The sequence below is a fragment of the Sus scrofa genome, chromosome 17 (genome assembly GCF_000003025.6).
Source record: "Sus scrofa isolate TJ Tabasco breed Duroc chromosome 17, Sscrofa11.1, whole genome shotgun sequence".
Lineage (NCBI taxonomy): Eukaryota > Metazoa > Chordata > Mammalia > Artiodactyla > Suidae > Sus > Sus scrofa.
The window spans coordinates 20,028-39,775 of NC_010459.5; the positions used below are offsets into that span (position 1 = coordinate 20,028).

The 19,748-nt window shown below is 37.1% G+C and overlaps 1 protein-coding gene across 1 annotated transcript in view; it reads right to left on the reverse strand.

Annotated features, from left to right (window-relative positions):
* LOC110257476 (ankyrin repeat domain-containing protein 26-like) overlaps nt 1-19,748 on the reverse strand; it is a 117,827-nt gene that overhangs the window by 17,114 nt on the left and 80,965 nt on the right. Inside the window, exons 32-40 of the mRNA XM_021078196.1 lie at nt 15,192-15,405; nt 13,280-13,463; nt 12,920-12,961; nt 10,950-11,891; nt 9,125-9,277; nt 6,262-6,332; nt 5,825-5,918; nt 3,831-3,943; nt 2,071-2,200 (exon numbers count right to left, since the gene is read on the reverse strand). Coding sequence (XP_020933855.1) covers nt 2,071-2,200; nt 3,831-3,943; nt 5,825-5,918; nt 6,262-6,332; nt 9,125-9,277; nt 10,950-11,891; nt 12,920-12,961; nt 13,280-13,463; nt 15,192-15,405 — 1,943 coding nt within the window. The remainder of the gene's footprint in view (nt 1-2,070; nt 2,201-3,830; nt 3,944-5,824; nt 5,919-6,261; nt 6,333-9,124; nt 9,278-10,949; nt 11,892-12,919; nt 12,962-13,279; nt 13,464-15,191; nt 15,406-19,748) is intronic.

Below are 19,748 nucleotides of genomic sequence, written 5' to 3' on the forward strand. Positions count from 1 at the left end.
TTTATCTTTGTAAGCCTACTTTCCATCATGACATGGAGTCAGCAGGCCTAATAAGCTAGCCACACTTCCTTCAGAAGCAGAAAATCTCCACAGCAGTAGTTAAATATCATCCCACTACATTCACCTTCTAATAGTACATCAAACAAGTATTAACCTGAAGGATGAGTGGAAAAGACTCCCCTTAAAATCTGACAGTACTGGCACTTAGCACTGGCACACTGGCGTACAGATCAGTGCGTTACCACTGAGGATCTAAAAAGAAACCCTCACAGTTACCGTCAGTTGACTGTTAGTAAGAGGGACAAATAATTCCATTTAAACAAATGGTACTGGGACAACTGGGTATCCACACAGAAAAGAATAAAATGAAACCCCTACCTCATACCATATGTAAAAATTAATTCAAAATCCAAGCGCTATAACCACAAAATTCTTTAGAGGAAAACATAGGTGTTATCTTCATGACTGGATTTGACAATTATTTCTTAGATATGACACCAAAAGACAAAAAATAGATCAACTGAACTTCCTCAATATTAAATACTTCTGTGTTTCAAAAGACACCATCAAGAAGCTGAAAAGGCAATCTTCTGAAGGCGAGAAAACATGAAAATCCTACATCTGGTTAAAAAAAAATTGTTAACCAGGATACAAAAAGAACTCTTACAATTCAGTAATAAAGCAAATCCAATTTAAAAGTGGGCAAAAACTTAGACAGACATTTCTTCCAAGAAGATACACAAGTGGATTATAAGCACATGAATAGATCCCCAACAATATTAGTCATCAGAAAAATGCAAATCCAAACCACAATGAGATGCTACTTCACACTGTCTAGGACGGCTATAATCAAAACAACAGGTCACAGTAGGTGTTGACAAGTATTTATAGAAATTGAAATGGTTACACACTTTGGATAAAAATGTAAAAGGGAGTTCCCATCATGGTGCAGTGGTTGACGAATCCGACTGGGAAACAAGAGGTTGCGGGTTCGGTCCCCGCCCTTGCTCAGTGGGTTGACGATCCGGCGTTGCCATGAGCTGTGGTGTAGGTTGCAGACGTGGCTCGGATCCTGCGTTGCTGTGGCTCTGGCGTGGGCCGGTGGCTGCAGCTCTGATTGGACCCCTAGCCTGGGAACCTCCATATGCCGCAGGAGCAGCCTGAGAAATGGCAAAAAGACAAAAAAAAAAAAAAAAAAAAAAAAAGTAAAATGGTGCAGCCACTCTGAAAAGCAGTATGGCAGTTCCGCAAAAAGCTAAACAATTACCACATGATACAGCAAGACCAGTCATGAGAATATTCCCAAAAGGAAGGAAAACATGCATTTATACTAAAACCTGGTATTATGTTATAAATGTTCACACTGGCATTATTAACAATAGCCAAAAAGTGGAAACACCTCAAAGGTCTAGCACCCGATGAATGGATAAATAAATATGGTCTGTCCCTAAAATGCTGTAATATTCAGCAATAAAAAGAAAGGACGTGCTAATAACTTGCTACAAAATCAATGCACCTTGAAAACATGCTTAATGAAAGAAGGCAGTTACAAAAGACCCCACCTTGTGAGATTCTATTGATATGAAACACCCAGAAAAGGCAGATCCTCTTACAGAGACAGGGAAGAGAGTCGTGGTTCCCCAGGTTTGGGAAGAGTGGGGAAGGGGACACTGGCACAGGGTGTTGGCTAGAAGATATAGGGTTTCTTTGCTGGGTGATGACAATGTTCTAAAATTGATTTGACAACTGTATAACTCTAGGAATACACTAAATGTCACTGAATGTACAATTTAAATGAATATTTTATATTTCAATAAAGCTGTCACCAAAAAATGGCTGATGCTTTGGGGTCAAGAATGGTGTGCTGTTCAACTTCACAGCACTGGCCAGCATTCAAGACAGAAGAGAATTAACAGTGTGCTCTTTTGCATAGGAAAAAAGGTGTCTGTCTTACTCGTATTACATCTATAAGATTGAAGGGAAAATCTGTGGTTCACTGCTCAAAGTACCGAGTGATTTATAATTCCCCAAATTAAGAGTTTTTGGGCCCCCAAACTGAATACAAATTACCTTATGTTTTAGCGTATCTATCTGAATATCCATTTCAGTTGGATTGATTTTTACAACACCATGGGCACTAGGCTCTCCTTTTTCATTTTCATTTACTTCCCTTCTTGCCATTTCCAAGCATTCCTTCAATCTGCAGAAATGTATAGAATGAGGAAGTCAAGTTCTTTAAGAGTAAATAATTAATAATGACTTAAACAGATACATCTTCTATCATATAACATAAACAATCCTGTAAATTATGATCCTTTCTCATTTATTTGATCTAATATTGTTTGAAAATATAACTAAATTATAATTTCAGATAAATAACATCAAGAATTTTACAAACATACACAGTAGGTAAAGTGTTAGTAGAGGTATGTACATATCACAATTCATATAGATTTCTTATAAATAAGGTATTATTTATATCAATTTTTAGTATGTTAATATGGAACATTAACTTAGTATCTTATTAAATACTGGGAATACACCAGAGATTAGCACCCAAGGTGAAGGAAGAACAAACTTATATGTGAATGTTTAGAAAAGATAGAAGAATACATTTGGGTACCTACTGATCACAGCCTACAAGCAGAAAATAAAGTACACACAGAAAACATCAAGTCACTCACTCAAAATAGAAAAAAGAAACAAGAGAGAAAAATCTTTGGAGTCTGAGTTGAGGGGAAAAAACCTGCCAGGCTTTAGAAGAAGGAAAATCAGCAGAGAGAGAATGTGTAACAGGCTCCTCAAGACTGTTTTAAGAGATGTGGAAATCTTGGTTAGTGAGATGTTAACAATATGCAAAGTGACACAGAGAAAGTTAAATGAGAAAACAACATTGCTGAGAATCAGTAGATTCAACCCTAAGTAGGATCAACCTTCAGTATCCACGGAGTTTTGCTTCCAAGACCCTCACATATGCTGTGGATGCTGAAATCTTCAAGTCCTTTCTACAAGATGGTGCTGTATCTGCATATACCCTGCATATCCTCAAGTACACACATTCTGTCTTCTCTAGATCCCTTCTGAAACCTAGTACAATGTCAATTACATGTAAATAGTTGTAAATGCAATGTAAGTACTATGTACATAGTTGCCGCCTGAGACCAACCCAAGTTTTGCTTTTGGAACTATCTGGAATTTTTTTTCTGAAGTTGGTTGAATCCAGGGATGTTGAGGGTGAAGTGTACACAGCAAATAAACAGAAAGGAAGATGGGTGGGGGCTTCACAGACATTGGGAAACGCTAGTCGTTTCTTTATTTTCTGAGTGGTCAAAACATGCTCACTAAGATTATTGTACTTTAAGTCATACTTCAAATACATAACTATATATATATTTGTATGTATGTTTTCTAACTCAAAGGGCAGAAAGAAAATATAAGCCAAATCAAGATAAACTTTGATGTTATTACACATGACACAGATGGGTTTTTAGATATTAAAATACTTGCATGCTGAAGGGGAAGAACACTACTAAAAGAAGGAAGATCACCAAAAAGAGCAAGGATATCCTGCAACAATAAAAACTCAAGGTAGACAATGAAGACTAGCGTGACTATAAGCAACAGGCACTGTCTTGACGGTTTTGGAAATCCTTAGCGTGTAAGCGTAATAGTACGACACTGGAAAAGTTTCAGACTGTGCTTTTAGTTTCCACAGTACATTTGCAAAAGGGAAATTTCTTTAATTATGAAAATGCATATATAAAATGTGCTTGTTTCTAGGTTTTAATAATAATTAATCATTGAAATGATTTAAAATATTAAAATTTTACCCAGTAATCTCTTTTTCTAATCCATCATTTTTCTTCTTTTGCCGATCCAACTGGCTTTCCAGAAACTGTTTTAACTCCATAAGTTGCTGTAATTCTTCCTTTTCTTGCTCAGACTTGGAAAAATAAATTAAGCAAAGTTATTTTTTCCTATCTAGACACTTATTTGTCTTTCTTAAAAATATTATTTTTTTGGCGTTTCCACTGTGGTGCAGCAAGTCAAGGATCTGATGTTATCTCTGCAGAGCTGTGGGTTTCACCTCCTGCCTGGTACAATGGGTTAAGGATCTAGTGTTACTGTGTCTGTTGTGTAGGTCTGTTGTGCTGCTCGGATCCCTGGCCAGGGGACTTCCATATGCCAGGAGAGTGTCTGAAAAATACATATATTATATATCATATAAATATATACATATGCACATATATTAGGGTTAGGATTAGGGTTAAGGTTGGGGTTAGGGTTACATATTTCTTATGAGTTCATAAGTGTTTCTAGTGAACCACAGTTCATAAACTTGATGTCACAAGTACAGAATGCAGAAATAATGACTTTTCTTAAAACAACCAATTTTTCATTTTTATGATTTCTTCATTTTCTGAAACTGAAATTGCCAAAATTTATGTGTTAAAAACAGAGGTTCTGACACATAAAAGACTAGTATTGATAAAAATCTTTTTCAAAAAGTAGTTATATTTACAATTCAGTTCTAAACATGCCCTGGCAACATTTTCATCCATAGTTCATAATACTCCAGGTTTTGTTCATCACATCTTACTAAAATCATCTTTGAAAAATTCCCACTCAATTCCCTTTACATTTCTTTTTAGGATCACATGGCTATGGGATTAGATATGTCATCTGTAAGCCTCTTTGCATAAGTTTTGGTTTCTTCTTTGCTTTCTTTTTTTGGGGGGGCGGGGGGGCTGGGCCTGCAGCATGTGGAAGTTCCTGGGCCAGGTATCAAAACTGAGCCATGGTTGTGACCCAAGCTGCTGCAGTGACAATGCAGGATCCTTAACCTGCTACACCACAAGAAAACTCCCCTCCTTTTTCATTAGCTATTTTTCTCTTTAAAGTTGAAGTCTTTTCTATACAGCATATAAAAATATAACTCTTCCTTGATTCTTACAGCTTTTTAAGTTTCTCCCCTTCCGTTGGATTCTAGCATTCTTTAGTGAATGGTCTCATTCACAAATTCAGATTTTCATCAATTATTCCCTTCTTTTACCCTAAAACAGGATTTTTTTGGCTGTGCCTCTGGGACGTCAAAGTTCCCAGACCAGGGATCAAACCTGCACCACAGAAGCAACCCAAGCCACTACAGTGACAATGCTGGATCCTTAAATTGCTACACCAAGAAAGAATTCTGAACTCCGAGTTAATTAGGAAAATCTGATCGTCTGCCTTGCAATTTCACCATTTTCTGAGTGTCGTCAATGACCTTTTCCTTTACTCTTTGATCCTGCTTTACTTGCAGCAACTGATAAGCTGAAACCATGCTTCTCTAAGCCCACTTCCTGTCTACATGGCAGTAACCCTTGAGGTTCAGTCCTAAACCTTTCTGTACCTGTTTTTTTTGTTTGTTTGTTTGTTTTTAATGACTACCCCTGTGGCATATGGAAGTTCCCAGGCTAGGGGGTGCATCAGAGCTGCAGCTGAGACCTACACCAGAGATCATGGCGACACTGGATCCTTCACCCATTGATCAAGGCTGCATCCTCATGGATTCTAGTTGGGTTCTTAACTTGCTGAGCCACAAAGGGAGCTCTGGCACATTTTTTTATTTAAAATCTTACCACAAAAATCACTAACTTTCTGAATTCAGTTAATGTCCTTGATAAAGGGAAATTATGCTACAGCAGTAAGTAGCATCAATGTAAATCCAATAAATACATTTTGTCAATGAGACATTTCCTATTTTATAAAATATCCGTCCATACTACTAGTAGTAAAATTAAAATTCCTTTTCAGTATGACAGGAATTAGACGACTAACTTACCAAACTTGTACTTAGTGAGTTTCTCCGAAGCTGTTCAATTTTGGCAACTTGCTTTTTGTTCATCACTTTTAACTTGGCAGTTTGAATTTCAAGCCTAAAATGTGTATTTTACAATAATTATTCTCATACATAGATTTTAAAAATACCTCACAATTTGTAAACAAATGTCTACAGAGTCATTTATGTAAGTTCTAAAATTTTGAAAAGTAGATGATTTGGCAATCATGCCAATTTTCGAGTTGTGTTTCGTGGATCATGTGAAACACTTAGAAATAATGGGGACATACTTGGCCTTCCAAAACACCCCAAAACTGAATTTTCTACCCAGCTTCACAACGATGCATTCTTTATTATCATTCCTGATATAATTCTTATACTATACTGCTTATCTGCTTTATACTTATACTCAAGTTATTTTCTGTGCTGCTCTATTGTACTTTTGCATGTGATCCTGGGTCTCCTCAGCACACTTCAGAGCTTCTATATGTAGTTCTTGTGCTTCTTGCAACTAAAATAAAGAAAACAAAATTGTGTTTTACCTACAAATACACCCTCACCCATTTCGGTCTTTTATGACTACTTTTTGTGCCATAAGAATGGAGCTGACCTGTTATGACAGAGACCTTATGGCCCACAAAACCTGAAATATTTGCCATCTGGTCCTTTACAAGTCACTGACCTCTCCTCTAGTACTAAAACACAACATGGTTTAAATTCAATTTTATCAAATGCGTATACACACTGATAAACTGGCCAAAGGGGGAAAGTCAGAGAATTACCTTAGAATAAACATTTATATTTTTGTCTTCCAAGTTCCATATCAACTATAACATTAAATATCCACCTATGTGAGTGACCATGGCCAGTCCAGGGATTATGAAATTCTCTTGGTCTAGTTGGACAGTATCTACACAGGAGCCAGGATGTGTGGTTCTCAGTCCCAATCCCACCCCTTATTAGCCGTGTGCCCTTGAGCATACCACTTACATTTCTGTCTGTCTCAGTTTCCCCATCTGAAAAATGGAGATAATAATAGCATCTACCTCACTGGAATGTTGGGAAGCTTAAATTGGGAAATGCATATAATGTACTTAGAAGAGCAGGTGGCACATAGGAAGTGCTAAGTGTTTGCAATTAGCATTATTACTGTTGCTATAGCGTATGTTCTAAACAATTTAATGTTTAGGCAGATAGCATGCCAATGGACATGGTCTTCTCTACAAGTCACATGGAAATCCCTCTTCATACCATTGAAAGTGGCGGACAATGGGGAGCCTGAGGCCCAGAGCAGATGCCCAGAACTTCAAAGACTTACGCTAATTCCACCAACCCACTATTTTTTTCCACTTATAATAATTTATAACTTACTTCCTCTCTGTACTACTCACTGGTCAGTGACCATGGACTACAATGCAAATAGCACCTTGAGTGAGTAGTACTGATTGATAGTACATGACTTACACGACTGTTAGAGGAAATGTTAATCCATTGGTATGGATATTTCCCAAAGTTCTGAATCAATTTATTCCCAGCAACTGTTTATGTCCAGCTGCTCCAGCAAGTACTCGGGTGAGAAAATTAAGGTTATGGCCTATCAAAATCAGAATTGCTGCCCCCAGAGCTTTACAATTGGTGAAATTCTCTCCATCTGGAAATCCCAGTTTTGGTTACATAATGAAGGAAAGCAAATTAGAAATTTTTTTTTTTCATAGTGAGGGAGAAAAATGAGCATTCACTTGAGCAATTCTTCTTGATTAAGTGTTTTTATCTTATATTTCATGCTTAAAAAAGAATTTAATAAACAAAATTTTATATCTCATCTCTAAGAAGGAATTATTGGTTTGGCATAAAGTACTTAACCTAATCCTAATAACTGTTAGGCTAAAATATGTTCAGTTTATGCAAGGAGAGGTGCCATGCATATCCCATAACATTCCCTGAAAGACAAATGTATACTTAGACAAGATTATTGCTCATGACAACAAGTTAAAGCAGTGTGAAATGAAGAGCTAAGTTGTCCTGCACAGACCAGATGACAACAGCTGAAGAGGACAGGGTGAATGATGGAGAAAACAAGCTTTCTGCAGAAGGAGAGACTGGGAGCAGGCCCACATAAATGGAGGATTAGGCGAGAGGAAAAGAAACTGAAAAGACAGAAAGGACAGCACAAGGAAAGGCCAGGAACAGGTGAAATCAGCCAGTTCACTCAGAGGATAAAATCCAACAGCAGGGAAATTATCCACACAGGTCCACACCCTAACTTGAAAATGAATGTTTACAGTGGCATTCTTTATAGCCCCAAAGTGGAAGCACACAAAGGCCCATCGACTGGTGAAAGGATCAATGTTTTAACTATACAGCAGAGTATTGCTCAACAATGAACAAAATGGAAGTGCTGATAATGGGCTGAAACATGGTAAAACTTTGAAAACTTTATGTCAAGTGAAAAAAACTAGTCATGAAGGACCACATACCATGTGATTCCATTTATATGCAACACCCAGAATGGGCACATCTGTGGAGAAATTAGCCTGGTACCTGCTTGGTGCTGAGGGAGATGGGGAGCTGTGGGTGATCACTAAGGGATGCAGGGCTTCTTTTTGGGGTGATGGAAACATGCTAAATTTGATTGTTGTGATAGTAGCATAACCCTCTAACATAGGAAATACTGAAATATACAATTTAAGTGGGTGAATTATAGATATATGAATTATGTCTCTGAAGTTTTAAAAAAATCCAGTGGCAGGATCTAGATAATTTTCTTAATTCTCTACTACATGAGATCCGAGTATCTCCATATTTCAACAACAGAGCTCAATTGAAAAGAAAAGAAAGGCAAAGCCTAATTTCAACTGGTTTGTAGAATGACCTCTCTGCACAAGTTAATCTGAAATCCACAAAATAAATACACACAGATGCCATACCCTTCACCAAAGTGAAGGTAAGAAATTGCAATTTTTTTGATCATCCCATTAAACATTCTCCTCTGATTTTATCAGGCTTGTCTGATCATCGTTGTAGAGATATCACTAAAAAGTACTGTTGAATAGAAAAAGCAAAGTCTCTCAACTTCTCTGAGGAGTGATGTATCATTCTCTACTTTCCCACGGGGAAATAGAATAAGAAAAATACAGCATACAAAGAGCAGAACAAAAGCAGTGTTTAAGAAATGTGTGTAATTAAGCTAATAAAATGGAAATAAAATAATTGTAAAGAAAATACAAAAGAAAGCTGTCCATGGGAATTACTATCCTAAAGCCTTTTATGTTATACATCAACATTTAACAATCTCATACATACTTTACTTGTCATTTGATGTACTTTCTTCTTTAAATCCTGTCTCTCATCTTCTAATTTAGCACAATCACGTAACATGAGTTCCAATGAAGCCTCAGACAGGGACTGCTTTTTTAGGGAATCAGCCAGTTCTTGTTGAAGTTGTTCCACAACCACCTAGTAAGATACTCTGTCACTGATTTTATAAATCACCTTATTATTAGTTACATTAATAATAGTTAACTCCAATATATGTGCTTTGAAAACTATCACCACAGACATCAATCCACCTTCTTCTTTCCTTCACATGCACACCTTCCAGCTCACTGAATTTGGTTAAAGATACAGCAGGTGTTACCCTCCTGCCTTCAGGACATTAAGTTATTAGCAGACAGATTCAGGCCTGCTCCCCACTCCCCCAACCCCGCCAATGAATGTGCAGAGCTCTACTAACTCCTGAAGTCTCATAAAGAAATGGAGGTGAAAAAAAAAAAAGAAAGAATAAAAAAGAATAAAGGCATTCTCTTGGGCCCAGTGTGTTAAGGATCCAGTATTGCCATTGCAGTGGCTGGGATCACTGCTGTGTTGTGTGCCGGATTCCTTGCCCAGGAATTTACTCATGCAGAAGGCAGCACCCACCTCAAAACAAACAAACAAAGAAACAAATAAACAAAAAAAGAAAAAAAATAGGTGCACAGTTCTAACAGGTAGTGGTAAATTCCACCTTGTTGAACATATTCCCTCCTCGCTTCCATTAACTTCAGAGTTCTCACTGTAAATATACTTTGATAAAACTCAAACAAAACAAAACAAAACCAAAACAGAGTTCCTCACAGATTCAATTTGGTGCTCAAATGAGGTCACGCCCATGGATTTCAGGGCCCTTTGGTAACCTGGCCTCTACCTGCCTCCCTGACTACAGCCCCTACAGCCCTCGCCTCAACCCACTCTGTTCCTGCCTCTCAAGAACCCTGTCACCTCTCATTACTCTGAGGATAGGAATCCAGTGCAAATTTGATCAATCAGAGAGCTACAGTTCTGTGCTGGACAAACTCATATCCAAATAATAGTAATTGAGCCATAAAATGAGAATATGAGCAACTCATTGGTACACATGTTCAAAGTAAATTATCAGTAGCAGTGGGAAGATTAAATCAAATGCAGTTTTGTTAAAACTCACATTTGTCCCAAATGAGGATTTAATGAAAAGCAGATGCCTTTAAAGAGTAGAGAGGTTATTATAAGAACACATGTTTTGAGACAAATATTTCCAAATTTAATTCCAATGACCATGAATAACATTGTACCATTGAAACAGGTATGAAAGCCTACTGAAGGAAAAGCACTATGAGACACAGCACCTGCACTTCAGTCCATCTGGGAATCTGGATGGGGCTGTCAAGGCCATCCGTCCACGTGAATATTAATATCAAATACTCATACTAGGTATGAGCATTGCGTTGATCTTCTCCACCGTGACATGACAATGAGTGACCGTAACGACTGAAATTATCATTCTAGCAGTGTAAGAATAAATTAATATCTGTCTCTATCTATTAACAATTTATAACTTAATCTCTTAAAATTTCTTAGGTGACATCTTGTCTTTACTCAGCATCAAGCACTCTCAGGTCTAATTTTGGTTTCTGGATACAAGCTATGCTTTCAGGCTAATTTATAGCCTAAACACACACACACACACACACACACACACACACACACACATATAAAATATCTATATGGCCTATATAAACCTATATTTTTCTTATATTCAGCTAGAGTCAAATGTGGCCATCATCAAATTTTCCTTCAGGAAGTCTGACAATTCTCTTTCTTTCTGGACACTTACTTCTCTTTCCATTGCCTCATTTTCATACTGATTAATACTCTCTTTTAGGTGACTATATTCCTTAGTTAACTCCTTGTTTCTTTCCTCCAGCATCAGATATTGCTTTTCACTTTTGGCTTGAAGACTCTTCACAGTATTCTGAAACTGGTCCTGGATATTAATTACCCTTTTCTGCTGGCTCTCCTTTTTGTTTTGCAAGTCATCCAGCTGCTGTCGCAGCAAGAGGTTTTCACTCTCTAGTTGGGATAATCTCCCCTTCGAGGATTCCTGTTTGTCCATGTACTTCTTCACTTTGCCTTGTTCACTTGGAGGCATGTGTTCAATTTCCTTCTGACACTGTGCTTGGCTTAGGTCTCTCTGTACAGGTACAGTTTCAAACACCAAAGACTTTTCTCTGAGAGCATCTCTCCCGTGATGGAGCTCGGTTTCTAGGCCATTGGATTTTCCTTCAGACTTAGACAGTTGCTGGGAATGCACCTCATTATCTTTCAGGTTAGACACATCCAAATTTATTTCATCTTGTAAGGGTAAGCACTTATCTCTTCCTCTCTGGAAGGCAAGTTCCAGGTCTCTTTTTGATGTCTGACTTTGCACTTGATCATGGGTGGCAGCCAATCTAGAGCGGTATGATTCAACTTGCCTTTCCAGTCTTTCTTTATTTTGTCTTTCATTCTCCAGTTCAGACTTCAGCATTGTATTCTCAGCTGTCAGTTCATTGCGTTCCAAGATTATTTTTGTTAATGTTTCCTCATTAAGTTTTATTGTCTTTCGAACTTCAGCATACTTCTTTTTTACAATTTTCATGTCCATAAAATATTTCTTCTCCATTTCCTGGTTATGATTTTCCACTGCCTCTATTTCGTGTTTTAACATGGCAATTTCATTCTGTGACATGTGGTTTTTAGGCAACAGTTCTTTTGCTTTTTCGTGACTCTCATCACCCTAGGTAAAAACAAAGGAGACTTTTAGCTAGTACTCAAATTGACACCTGATTTCCTCTCAAAGACTAGACTATATATTTATACCATGAGAAGACTGCAGTAAATGGATATCCAACAGGAAAAAATGAAAGTTGGATACATCCCTCAGACTTTACACAAGCAGAAATCTCCCAAAATTAAAAAAAAAAAATTAACTGAAGACAATGAATCCAAGAGAATAAAAAAGAAACCACAAGAGCATTTTAAAAAGCTCAGAATTAGAAAGGCCTTTCTCTGAATTACAAGAAAGCCAAAAGGCTTAAAAGAAAAGATGAATACATCTGACTACATTGAAGAATTCCATCTGGTATCTCAGCTATACAGCCACCCCACAGGAAGAGCGTTATCTCTGTACATAGTTTGAACAGACTGAATTTCCCAAACACTTTTTTCCAGAGAATGTTTCATAAATATTCCACTTTCCTAATATTTTTACAGTTATAGGAGTTACATCCACTGATAACTGACAAATCTAGTCACTATACTAAGAACTTCCATAAACAGCAATTAACTCACTATGGCAACTCTGGAATGAAGAACTTACACATATAAGCAAGCTGAAGGGTTTTCCCCAGGTCTTCTGTTTCTACTATGAGTCCTCTACATTATATCACAACTACTTCTGTAGTATAAATATAAACACAAAGGAAGCCTTAAATTTCACTAATGGTAATACACTAATGGTAAATCAGGTAAAATTTATAGAGCGCTTCTTAGAAAATCGTGAGATTATTTGCTGCTACAATAACGTTAATTCCTCTTTAAAATGTTTTAAATAGTAATAGACATGAAATGGCTAGGGTCACTGCTATGGTGTGAGTTCAGTTCCTGGCCCAGGAATGTGGTAGGGGCAGCCCCAACAAAGCAGAACAAACAAACAAAAAACCAAAATGCACACAGGGATTTGAATCGAGAATGTTACTTGGAGTTCCCGCTGGGGCTCAAAGGGATTGGCAGTGTCTCTCCAGTGCTAGGATGTAGGTTTGTTACCTGCAACTGTGGTGGCTTGCATCTGCCTGCAAACTCCACATGCTGCAGGGCAACCAAAAAAGGAAAAAAAAAAAAAGATGATTACATTGTTGAATGGACCAAAAATGCCAATTATTATGTTAATGATTCAGCTCAATTTACCTTCCATTTCTCCATTCATAAAACATATACAAAGCATCTACTAGAAGCCGAGAATTGCAAGAAAATGATCATTTAAGCTGTGTCATAGTTCATATTTAGGATGAGATCACTTTTGTTTGTTTTAAACTTGAATAACATATATTATATCAAAGGGATATGATAAATAATGTGGGTGAAATAGAGTTCAAAATGTGAAATTTGCACCAAAGATTAATTTACCTGGTTCAGATTATTTCTCACCGCCCTCAATTCCATGTCCAGTGCTTGGACAGTCAGTTCAAGTTGCTGTTTCATTTCAGCTTCTTTATCATATCTTTCTTTTCTTCTTCTTAACTCCTTCCTAGTTTTTTCATATAACTTATAAACATTTCTTCTTTTCTCCTCTTCTTGTTTTAAGGTGCATCTGTAGTTAAATATGCTTATCTTAAAATTTGTTTTGTTAGGAAATAAAAGGTTCATTTTATGATCTGGTTCTTCATAGTATACTAATGAAATGTCTATGTTCTCCATTTTTTTTTTCCTTTCCAGGTCTTATACTTCAATTCATCACTTCAGTCTCTTCATAGAAATAGAAACACTTGAAACATAGCAATGAAAAAAAGTTCTGCTTCTTAGTAAGTTTTAACCAATAGCAACTAATGAACAGTGTAGGAAAGAAATTTTGAAGCTATTCAGTAAAATTAGAGTTGAAAACTGGCCTTTTCTCCACATAGTCCTAATTCCTGTTCCATTAGGACAGCCAATTTAGTTTCTAAGTAAAAACTAAATAACGGTGTTATTTAGAAACAAGTTTACAAGCAAACTCGAAATGAAATTGAACCTTCATGAACTATCACAGGTACCCCTAAATGATTTATAGTGCAAGCTAACCTCTGTAGATGTCTTTTACAGAACATCTCTCTGCACATTACTATAATCCCAAACCAGGCTAGGGAGTCTAAGATCTGTGGCCTTACACTTTTTTCCCATTTTTTTGAGGGCGGGGGCACACCTGTAGCATATGGAAGTTCCTGGACCAGGGATCAAGTCTGACCTGCAGCAATGACCTATGTCACAGCTAGGGCAACACCCGACCCTTAATTAACTACTGCACCAGGCCAGGGATCGAACTGTGGCACTCCAGAGACAATGGCAGATCCATAACCTGCTGTGCCACAGCAGGAACTCCCTGCCCTACACTTTTTACGTTTTTCCTTTTGAAACCCTTTCAACTTATCTTGTTGATTATTATCTACTTAATAAATCATTTTAAACCCTTTTTGGAACAAGATGGGATTCCCATTAATTCATTTAAAAATAAAGAATAATATGCGCTTTCAGCATAGATCCTTTAACTTTATCTGTGTAAGAGAATGATGTTGAATAGATTAATCCATAGTCACTTTCAATTTTATCTTTTCTCCATCCACACATAAGAAAATTGCAAAAGTATTTAAAAAAATTTGTCTTTAGAAAAAATGACCATTTCATATGTCTGTGTGTGGGAATGTAAAGCAAGATATAAAGTAATCTTCCTTGAGAAAAACTGAGAAATATGGATCGAGGAGTTTCTGCTGTGGCACCATGTGTTAAGAGTAAGGATTATCTCTGTGGCATTGTCAGTTTGATCTCTGACCTAAGAAGTTTCATATGCTCTAAGTGCAACTGAAAAAGGAAGAAACAAATAAACGAACCGAAAGAAATATGCATCGAAGATGTTTAAAAAGTTCTTATACTTTAACCAAATAATACAAAATTAAAGAATTTACTCAAAATAAATAATCAGAAATGAAGACATGAATTTATAGAAGATGTTCTTTTGGAGCATTAAGTATAATACAGAAAAATGAAAAACAACCAAAATTCAATCAGTTAAATAAGCAATGAGGTTTTCATAAGGTGGACTTCAGTATGGTCATGAAAATGATGATTTAGAAAAAATACATTAAATTGTTACAAGTTTTCACTGTTAAGAACTTGCTGTATTATTTCTAAGAATTCCATATTCCACAATACTAATGATGTTTTCACCCATATAAATCCTGGAAGGTAAGTTAGCAATTATAAAACTTTGCTTCGACGTATGCATCATGAAAGTAAATAAAAATAGTTCAAATATGTCTTCAAATATTAAAACCAAGATGCTCGGTACCTCAAACTGTAGAACTCTTGTTGCCACTCCAGTATTTGGTGTTCTAACTGTGATTTCACTTCTTTTGCTTCTGATAGCTCCTTTCGTAACCCAATGATCTTACTTTTCATTTTTTTAATTTTTCCTGTAAGTAGTTCATAGTGGCTTTTTTTAATCTCTAGTAAACTGTCATCTGAAAGAACTGAATCCTGCTTTTTCAATACGCTAACAGAATCTGCATTCAGAAGAAAAGAAAGAGGGAAATAAAATATAAGAATTATTTTTGTAGAAAAAGGACCATGTACTTTGTACATCCACACATCTGTACCTTGAACAGATACATATTGAGTAGCTACAATGTGGAAGGCATGATATTAAGCTCAGCAGATAAAACAGATAAGACCACTGGCTCTTGTTTAGCTTAAAGTCTAGCAGAAGAGAAAGACACATAATGATAAACTCAGATAGGTACTATAAGACAAGAGAGTTCTAGGCTCACATCACAAAATGTGACGTAGACTGGGTCAGGGAACATTTCCCGAAGGAAGGGATGGCTACACTGAGACAAGAAGGCTGAACAGGAAGCACGGAGCAAAGGAGGAAGAAGAACACTGCAGACAGTCTGCAGCACATGCCCACATGCTCCTGCAATCTGATTCTAGCCAAGACAGAGGAACAGAGGAACAGGTACCAATTTACCCTCCTACCTGAAATAAGCAAAAGCAAAACAAACAGAATACACTAAAAATGACATTCAAGACACAGGGCTTCAGGCAATGAAGGACAATGATCCCTGAAAACACATGAGCTTATTAGCCCCAAAACATCCCAGCTCACTGCCTTGAGAGAATTTTCAGGTCATGACACAGGGAGAAGGACTGAAGTGGAGGCCACCAGGCTCCCTAAGTTGAAGGGATGATGCTGAGAGTTTGGTGAAAGCAAAGCAGATGGAGATCTTAGGTCAGAACATGAGAGGAGAGGGAGTTCCCTGGCGGTGCGTGGTTTAAGGATTGTCACTGCAGTGTCTCAGGTTGCTGCTGTGATGTGGGTTTTATCCCTGGCCTGGGGACTTCCTTATGCCACAGGTATGGCCAAAAAGGGAATTAATTGATGAAAAATACATGAAAAATTTTAAAAAACCATGAAGCAAAAATTGAGAGAATTGCAAAGAGAAACAGACAAATTTGTGATCATAGTCTGAGATTTCATTACCCCTCACTCAAGTAAGTGATAGAAAAGACAGGCAGAAAATCAGCATGGAGATATTAAGACTTGAACATCAACATTCTTTACAAGCAGCCATGGAACACTTCCCAAAAAGGACTCTATTCTGGGGCATAAAATAAATCGTAACAAAAGGAGTAAGTCAAAAAGATCAAAGTCATACTAAGTATGTTCTCTGACTACCAAGCAATCAAGTTGTAAATCAAGAACAAACCTATCTCTGGAAAACACTCAAATATTCAGAAACTAAATAGCACACATCTAAATAACCCTCGAGTCAAAGACGCAATGAAAAGAGGAGTTGCAAAGTATTTTAAACTGAACAAAAATGAAAACACATCACACTACAATTTATGAAATGCTGCTTACTTACATGAAAATTTATAGTACTGCATGTCTATATTACCAAGGAAGAAAAGTCTCAAATCAATGACCTTGGGCTCCACCATGCAAAATTAGAAAAAAAGCAAACTAAACCCAAGCAGGCAGAAGAAAGGAAACAATAAACATCAAAGACAAAACTCAATGAGAAAGAAAACAAATAAGACAATGTGTAAATATCGATGAAACCAAATGTTTTCAGGGGATGAATAAAAGTGAGAAACACCTAGCCAGGCTGGTGAGGAAAAAAAAGGTGAGGGAATGCACAAATTACCAATTTCCAAAATGGCTAACATGATATTGCTACAGATTCTACAAATATCAATGGAAAGGCAGGGTAATATTATAAACCTTATGTAAATAAAATTGAAAACTCGGATGACATGAGTAACTTGCTTGAAAGAGAAATTACCAATGCTCAATCAAGAAAGAACAAATAGGAGTCGCCATTGTTGCTCAGTGGGTCAGAAACTGAATAGTATCCATAATGATACAGGTTTGATCCCTGGCCTTGTTCAGTGGGTTAAGGATCTGGAACTGCTGTCAGCTGCCGTGGACGCTGCAGATGTGGCTCAGATCCAGTGTTGCTATGGCTGTGGCAAAGGCTGGCATCTGTGGCTCTGAATCAGCCCCTTGGCCTGGGAATTTCCATAAGCCCTGGGTGGGACCCTAAAAGGAGAAAGAAGGAAGGAAGGAAGGAAGAAGGAAGAAGGAAGGAAGAAGGAAGAAGGAAGGAAAGAGAAAGAAAGAAAGAAAGAAAGAAAGAAAGAAAGAAAGAAAGAAAGAAAGAAAGAAAGAAAGAAAGAAAGAAAGAAAAGAAAGAAAGAAAGAAAGAAAGAGGAAAAAAAGAAAGAAAAGAAAGAAAGAGAAAGAGAGAGAGATAGAAAGATAGGAAGGAAGGAGAGAAGGAGGGAGGAAGGATGGAAGAAAGAAAAAAATAAAGAGCCCTGAATCTAAAACACAAATGAAAGTTCTAGTTAAACTCCTTTCCACAAAGAAAATTCCAGGTCCAAATAGCTACACTGATGAATTCTAACATACATTTGAGTAAGAAATAACAATTCCAGGATTTCCTGTTGTGGTTCAGTGGTAACAGATTTAACTAGTATCCATGAGGATGCAGGTTTGACCCCTGGCCTCACTCAGTGGGTTAAGGACCCAGCATTGCCCTGAGCCTGGGAACTTCCATATGTAAAAGAATGAAAGAAAAAAAAAAAAAAAGAAAGAAAAAGTAAAAGAAAAAAATATTAATGCCACATAAACTCTCTTCAAAAAATGAAGATGAGAAATATGTTCCAAAGCATTCTATAAAATTAGTATTATCCTGAAACCAAGACCAGACAAGGGTCTTGGAAGAAAGAAAACTATGTCATGAAAATGGAGGTAAAATTCTAAATTAAAAATAAACAGGAATTCTCATTGTGGTTCAGTGGGTTAAGACTGAGACAAATATCCCTGAGGATTTGGGTTTGATCCCTGGTCTTGCTCAGTGGGTTAAGGATCCACCATTGCTGGAAGCTGAGACATAGGTTGTGGAAGCCAGTCAGATCTCACATTGCTGTGGCTGTGGCATAGGCCTGTACTGGAGCTCTGCTTTGACCCCTAGCCTGGGAACTTCCATATGCCATGGGTGAAGCACTCAAAAAGACCAACAAAACAAAACAAAACAAAACAAAAAACAAATTAAATCTGAAAACACATTAAAAGGATAATTCATCATGACCAAATGGGGTGTGTCCCAAGAATGCAGGGTTGTTTTAACATTTAAAAATCTATTAATGTTAATCACCACATGAACCAACTGAAAAAGAAACATCCTGGGACCATAACAGTAGATGAAAGAGCCACTTGACAAAACTCAACCTCTTTTCCTGATTAAAAAACCTCCAGCAACCTAGGAATACAAGGGAACTTCTATGTGATAAAGAGCTATCATTATCCCACAGTTGATATCATATTGTAATGAAGAAGAACTGAATGATCTTCCCAGGAGTTAAGGAACAAACAGGAAGAGCTTCTTCTACTCCTATGCAACACAATATTAGAGTTTCCAGCCAGTGCAATGGATCAAAATAAAGAAACAGAAGGCATTGGAGGGGAAATGAAGAAGTAAAACTGTCTGCTAACCAGCAGGCAACATGGCTACGTAATAGGAGTCAGTTAATTCCACCTTCTGGGCCAGGCTGCTTGCTTTGGTAAATAAAGTTCTGAACTGCAGCCGTGTCCATTAATTCACCTGTTGTCTGTGGTTATGTGCCATGGCTCAATGGCAGAGCTGATTAGATGGACAGAGAATGTGCTGGCTTGCAAGTCTTAAATATGAACTCTCTTTAGTCAGATAGTAGTTTAAGAATGAAAAACCCTGACAACCTTTGCTTATTTAGAAAATCTGAGAGAATCTACAAAAATCCACTAGGACTAATAATAACATGAGTTCAGTAAAGTTGGAGGACTCAGAATTGAGTCACAGAAACCAACTCTAATTCTATAATCAGAATAAACACTCAGAAATTAAAATTTAAAATATACTACAACTGCACCGAGAAAAAAGAAATCCAGTTACTCTCATAAAAGATGGAAAAATCCATACACTAAAAATGACAAAATATTCCTGAGAAAATCAAGGAAGAAAGGTCTCTATAAATGGAGAAAAACAATTGTTTAAGGGTTGAAAATTCAACATTGTTATTAAGAAGTCAATTCTCCCCCAAATAAATCTGTCAATTCAACATAATCCAAAACTAATTTCCAGTAGATGATCAGATTATTCTTAAAGAAACTGACAAACTGATTCTAAAATTCATGGGGAAAGAAGGCTATAAAATGGGCACAAGATAAAGTTAAGGGACTGTGGCTTTAACCAGACAGCAAAGAGAAGCAGCAACTGGATTTTAAGCAAGGGGGTACCATGATAAGGCCAACATTTTCCAAATACACAGTAATTATGGTTTCAGGAGATGGAGTGGCAAGGAA